The 7,324-nt window shown below is 35.1% G+C and overlaps 1 protein-coding gene across 1 annotated transcript in view; it reads left to right on the top strand.

The window, feature by feature from the left end:
* LOC142348015 (uncharacterized) overlaps nucleotides 1-5,118 on the top strand; it is a 9,564-nt gene extending 4,446 nt beyond the window's left edge. Inside the window, exons 2-3 of the mRNA XM_075399182.1 lie at nucleotides 4,332-4,620; nucleotides 5,045-5,118. Of these exons, the coding sequence (XP_075255297.1) occupies nucleotides 4,332-4,620; nucleotides 5,045-5,118 (363 nt within the window). The remainder of the gene's footprint in view (nucleotides 1-4,331; nucleotides 4,621-5,044) is intronic.
* Nucleotides 5,119-7,324: the final 2,206 nt, after the last annotated feature.

Raw genomic sequence — 7,324 nt, forward strand, 5'->3', positions numbered from 1 at the left:
CATAAGGTAAGAACTTTTGTGTTTTTCTTTTTTACCGTTTTTTTGCAGCAGGCAGAGACAAAACTTATTTGGCCTGGAAGTTTTACGGGCATCATAAGATGCAGGATATGTCAAAATGATGGCATTCTAAGTCTGATGTGGCCGCCTGTTTATCTGCTATCATCTGTTTTCATCAAGATATAAAGCGATTTTAAGTGAGAAAGCCATTACTAAAAATACTCTTCCTTATTTTTTAAATTAGACATTGAAGTCAGTGCCTTAAACAATTGGTGTTCATAACCGAATCGAATTATATTCGCATTTCTCTTAAGATTTGTTGGTTTTAATTTGACTTGCGGTGATTTATGTCTAAACTTTCTCCGCAATAATTTTCAAACCAAATTATGTTGGCACCCACAAAGTTACGCTTTACAAAATCCAAGGGAAAAATATGAAGGAGACATCATTGCACAAAAATTTCCAGTTGAATACACAATCTCAAATTTATCTTCAATCAAACAAGACACAAATGCTGGTGCAAGTGGCTGGTCTCATTTCATTTTCGCAATTTTTCCTTTCAATCATAATTCACCATAAGGATCAGCGAATGGGGTCCAAATATTGAAAATTTGTCAAGTTCCAGGCACGCAGTTTGCATTCAGTGGTTTTGGCAGGGGTGTTTTTTCTAATTTTAATATGTCACTTGCATTGTTGTAAAATTGTATATAATCGTTATGCTCAAAAAGTGCAACTACAAAAAAAATTATTCGAATTATTCATCTTTTTCATGATTTTCCACATAATGGAAATCAAAACCAGAGATGCTCAATCTGTTTAAGTATTTAAGGTATCTATGAGGCCTATACTGCTCATCATGGGCAGCAAGATGCTTATATGATATACTGATGAAGTAATGCAATGTTTCAGAACTGATATGCTGGGACTAGGGTCCAGTTGCCATTACCATATCATATTCAGTAAAGACAACTTTCTATTAAACATACTATTTACTGTGAAATAGTCAACAGTTAGTTTTTGTGGGCTTCATTATATGTTTATGAAAAGGAACTCGTAAACTATTTCCCGTATGCCTGAATTGATTTTTTAAATCAGGAACTGATATCTTTTACCTGACAAAGTTTCGGCAGTTTTTTAATTATGTCTACTCTATGCAAACAAGCAAAAAACACTTTGCAAGTCGCAAGACGAAGGCACAAAATCTTGCGTGAGAATGTCTTATCTTGTTCACATGCAACTTTTTTCTTCATGTCACTCGAGTTCTTCGCCTACAAGATTCTTTCACCGCTAATTTTGAGAGAACTAATTTTGTTCAGCAGTATCTTAAGAGGAAATGGCAACATATGCTTTAACAACAGTATGAAAAAAAATGAATTCTTTTTTGGAGAAAAATCAATTTTGAATTAGACAACTGAACATAAACCATTGCTAGATTAATAAATTGGTATGGGTTTGGATCGGCAGAAAATTGCCATTTTGTTTATCCATCAAGCTACAAGATTAGATCAGGGTTTCCTAAACCTATTTAATTCCTCACAGAAAAATTTTTCGCATATTGTGATAAACGATGAAATTGTTTTTACAAGATTTTGCGAAAAAAAAAAATATGATCCTTTAATGGATATTTTAAGTAGATAAATGGCATGACACGCTCCAATTACCCAACTTCAATTCATGATCCCCCAAAACACCTGTTTTTGAACGTTATTAGACACCGTTGCTGTGCGACATAAATGTTGAATTGCGTCTAAATATTTATAATTGTTGCTAAAGTTTATGGATGATGTAATTTAGACCATGTACTTTTTCAAAGCAAATGCGTGGTGCTTTTGTTCCAAAGCTTTCCTGCTGTATGATAATTGAAATGAGGTGAATTAATCCTATAATAAATGGACGCAAGTATCTGTAATTAATAGGATTGTTTCAACTATAACAATTAAAATCCCTAAATTGTAAAAAAAAATTTACTTAAACTAACTACGAACTTCATACCCTACTGTTTCCACAGGCACAATCCGAAATGATTGTGATACAAAGCCCACGGAAGTGTCAGATGAGAAAGTGGTAGAAACAGGTCGCTTTTTTAAACAACTTGGGTTCCTTGATAACTTAAGTGTTCATTACACCGCACCAATTGCTAAGAAAAACTGATACGTTACCCGCGGAAAAAAAAATGAGTTTTGGCCACCTATTTCGACTGAGAACTTAACCAGTTTTCACAATTAAAAAACCTACTACTGTTTGCCTGTCTGCCCATGGAAGATTTCATCCAGCTGGCTTACAGTTTGAACAGCAACTTCTTTAGCAATCAAGTTCCCTGGTCTCTTAAATCGCTTTCAAGCAGTGGTTAGTTCAGTCACAGTTGTTGTAGTCATTGGTAGATGAGGTGGTAGACATGCATTCGGGGGTAGTCTGACAGCTTGTTGAAAGTTTTGATTTGGCAGCTGGATTGTGGAGTTTGGTGAGGTGTTCGCTGAAGTGATTTGTTGGAGTCTCTCTGCGTTCTCGGACAAACTGGTCGAGGTCGAACTTCGAGGAACTGGTGGCTTTGGTTTTAAAAACGGCTGGAGTAGTCATGAGCATGACTGGTGAGAGGAATGCTGGAAGATCTTTAACTGTGAGGGGTGGGTTCATGGATACCTCCTTCTAGTAAGTTTTGCAGCCCTTGTATCTGCTAGCATAATGGTCTCCTTGGCAGTTGGCACACTTTTCTCTTGGGGACAATGCACTCGTTGACTTTGTGGTTGCATCAAAAGCTCAGATAATGGGCTTTTTGGGAATACTCGTTTGCCATGTGATCAAAACTTTGGCTTTGATATCACTGGATCGCGTTTTGGATGGTGAGTGAAAAACTGGCTTGGCTTGTCTTGACTCAACATCTGTGATGGCTGAGCCCGATCATCCAGCGGCGGCTGATCAGGAGTGAGTTCATGGTATCAAAACTCGTGATGGCTCCTTCAAGCTGGATTTGCTCTTAAATGGCTCACCTTCTGCTCTGCATTTTGATTAATTTTTGTGGGTATTTTTGGTTAATTGCTGCATACGGAAATTAGCGCAAAGCTATGGTTTTGTGCTTTTTTGGTGATAATATTTCGATCGGTCGACCTTCTCAAACTTGGTTTCAGTCGGCTTGGGCTTCTTCACTGCTCGGATTGCTCTTCTTACGACATCTTTGCTAGATTGTAGAAAGTAATTGGGTCAATTATATTACCTATTTTTGCTTTTTATTCATGTCTATTGCTCAAATTTCTTTTATAATCACTTAAGGCCCAATTTAAGAAATATTTTAAATAGTGATATTTTGTAAGAAAACTGAGCCAGGGAGGTGCGAATCTGCAAATCAACTTTGTAATCCGCATATAGATTAACGGCGAACTGATGAAGATGCAATTAATCTTCAATTAGTTCTTCTTTAGTTTCTGTCTAATTCGCAAAGTCAACAGATTGAAAAAAAACTGGATGTGGTTGACGTGTTAAAGAGTTATGGCCTGGGCAAGATTGAGAGGAGGCGAGGAATATTGCACAGCAATATTTTCACGCTACTTAAATTGCAGGCATCGTGGATGACAATGTAATGGATATTTCTAATTTTAAAAGAGGCCTGGGTTAGAATCTCTGGTTGTCAGCACTGTCCAAACACTCTCACAATTTGGGTTTCAAAACAATGGTCTTGAAAAAAACTCCAATCTCTGGTTAAACTTTTTCGCTAAAAATTTACTTCTTAGGGCGAAATGTTAAGGCTTAGCAACAAATTTTCAGAGTTTGAAGCTAGATAAGTATGGGTAGTCTGAGGAAGTTTTGTTTTTACAGTATCGTCTCCCCATTGCGCTCCATGATCGAAAAAAGACCCTTAATCATCCAGATGTACCCAGAAGATAATCACTGATGAACACGCATTGTGTAATTTATCAAGGCGCTCTAGTTTTTTTCTATTTTTTCTTCTATCATATGTTGTCATTTTTTCCTCGCTTAAGCAAAGGTCTGGATCGGACATTTTTGTTGAAGTTTTGGGCTTCAGTGCACTCATAATGCATTCACTATGTACACTTGATTTGTTGTAAACTGGCGTTGCGCTAGCTCCTCGTTATTATTATTGTTTCATTTTTTCGTTAAAACTCATTCACTCTTTGAATTTTGATGAACTCATTTTCTGCCTTTGAAAAAAGTTCTCTTTTGTTCCTCTTCAAAATAATTTTTACCCGAATTGGGTTTTTCATTAAAGTGATATCTTTGTTTTTTCCTATGATTGAGTACCTCCCAAACTAGTTGCAAACTTTCTCTTCCTAAGATGTTTTTTTTTAAAATAATCTTTGGTTTGAACTTTTGTATTCTAGGTCATGGATCAATCACCAGCAGATTTAAATGAAATAACTTTAGTACCATCAATTGAAGACAATTCAAGCAATTCTAATTCTGTGAACAATAATGAGCCCCCAGTCGGCATCTCTGCAGCTGTAGTTAGCAATCCGATCAACAAAGTAAACAGTGATAGCATAAACAGTGTGAAAAACGACACCGGTGAAAATGGAGAGGACGTTGAGACGAATGAATGTGAGGGCGAGAACGGATCAAAGTTTGTGGATGCAATTATGCGTAGGAGGACCCTTACATCACCTTTTCACAGTAGGTCCTATTTTTACATATTCGAGCATTTTCAATTATCTCTACGTATAACAGCTGGAGGGACCAGCACCAAACAATGCTCAGACAACTGTACATCAATTGATTTTGGTCAAAAGTCTGCTGTCAGCCAGCTGCATGGAAATTTCATAAATACAAACACCTTTGAATTTTTTCTTCTAAAGACAACTTATTCGTTTATTTGCATTAATCAGAAGCTATTCTTTCTTCATAACCTATATCTTTGCTGGAGTAAACTATTCGGCACTCATATCCGGGACTTATATTAGTATTCTTCATCTGGCAAGACCAATCCAATATTTTCCAAACTATCAATTGTTTCACTTTGAGGTTTTTTCTAGGTCAAAGTTTTGAGTTGTTTTTTTTCTCACCGTTTTTTCCCGAATGGCTCACTAGTGTATTATAGCTCAGCGCAGTGTATCCAGCGACAAAATGGAAGCGGCTGTTCTAGCGAAATGGAACAAGGATAAACTCATTTAAGAAAAGTTAAAACTAAGAGAGAACTAAAGATCATCACTAGATTCTAGTAACATGCAACAGGATGAATAACAGAACTAGAAAAGATATAGACAAAAAACCAGCAAATAGAGGACTTCAAACAGCTCTAGACAACAGCAAATCCTTATATAACCAGGCACTGTCAGAAATTGTTTATAGGAGTACAAAATGAGAATATGTTGACAAAAATTATTGATGGCAACAAAGACAAAGAAACCAAACAAGTTCATGCCAACAACAGACAGTTTTTTCCGAAGTTTGTACCACGATTTATTAATCACCTTTTCATATCGGAAAACTTATAGATTTGTCAAACAGGGTGATTAAGTAGTGAAAATGCAATGCACTCATACTTTTTGGCCACTATAAGCGATGTTAATGACATTATGAACTCTTAATTGGCTGGAACAAAACCTCAAAGCTTTGTTTTTCATTTCAGACATAATGCTATTGACAAAAGTACTGATGGAAAAAGGTAACTGAGCAAATTGGTGACTTAGTCATTAAATGCTTAATTAAGTTCAAGCCCCACAAGATTGCTAGATGGTAATTTTCCAAGTTAAAAATGGATTATACGGACGGGACTCGAACAACAAAGAAACTGATGTCTATAACAAAGTAATCAACAGCGTTGCTGATCTAGTTAGAGGTCAACTCCAGAGCTTTAAATTAACGTCTTCAATTATAGTCTTGAGGTAAATGATATCAGACACAATGGTATGCACCCAAACACGCATGGAATTCAAAAAATAGTTACAACTTTGCGGAAACACATAAAAAATATTGACTACAACTGTTCATCAAACGACATATCGTTAAAACAAATGCTTCCTAAAGAGCAAAAAATAAGTTTTTTTGGCATGCAAAAGGGGATAGGATTTGTCTGTTTCATAAGTCACTCCAATCATATTAAAAATCCAAAGTTTAAATTTTGTCAGATTTATTTAAACAATTTGTTTTCACTGAAGTTTGGTTTTATCAATATTACGTGTTTTTATGCGTTATAGTAATTATTCTGCATAAAATTGGGGATACTGTAAAAATGAAAACAATAGACCAGCACCACAAAAAAGAGCAGAGCAGAAGATGAGTTCAAATTTTGGAACATGAATTGTAGGAGCCTGAATAATAACCACGAAAAATTATCAAATTTTTGGACGACCCTCGACCAGTTGTCTTTTCCAGCTGTAAACGAAAAACGAATCACAATTATCTGAATTAGAAAGAGGGAGAAGTCTAGGCATATGGTTACCCAGGCAGTTTTCAATCAAATTAAGTATTGACGTGAATACCCTCAACCGGAATTTTTTGGAATCTTAATGGATAGAAGTAACTGAGCCTTTAAAAAAACTGCTTATTAATGTGGCGTATTGATCATATGTAAACCTTTCAAAATTATTCCTTGACTAAATGACATCAAAAAACTCAATTGCTTATTCTAGCACTGAAAATATAATCCTGTTCGGAGATTACAACTTATATGTATATATATATATATATGCATACATACATACATATATATATATATATATATATATATATATATATATATACTCAAAAGAAGCTGGGAAACAGTTGCTAAACAACTTCACTGCTAATAATGGGCTTTGGTACGTGAACGCCAAAAATGCAACATGAAGAAACGCAGGAAATTTTTTTCGATGAACCACTGCTTTTTTTTCTAGTAATCAAAGTTTTAGAACTGCTCAATAATCGAAAATGATCATTTCACTATTTTATATCAATCATCAATGAAAATGGAGAGTAAACAGCAAAAGACGGAAAATTTAATGCGAGATGAAGGAAGATACGCAAGAAGTAAGATAAACCGTAATATTGCTTGGCAAAATTGGTCACTAATGTACACAAACATTGGATCAAATGAAAATATAAGCTTTCCAAAAAGTACTAAAAAGTCACGCACCTTTGAAAAAAATAGAAGTGAAAACAAAAAAAAAGCTCAAAATTTGGCTTTGAAAAGAACTGCGCTGTCTCGTTAATGGAAAGATCTGAGTGCTCAATGATTGAAAAAAATATCCTAATCAAAACCTCTTTAACAGTTAAAAATTATTGAGAAACGATATAAAGAGAAAATTACGTAAAGCATCTGCCGGACAAATAAAACAATTTTTCGAGATTCTCCCAACTTCAAAAGAACTATGGAAATTTATCTAAAACATAAAAATTC

This window comes from Convolutriloba macropyga, chromosome 10, assembly GCF_964194025.1.
Source record: "Convolutriloba macropyga chromosome 10, txConMacr16.3, whole genome shotgun sequence".
In the NCBI taxonomy this organism is placed as follows: Eukaryota; Metazoa; Xenacoelomorpha; order Acoela; family Convolutidae; genus Convolutriloba; species Convolutriloba macropyga.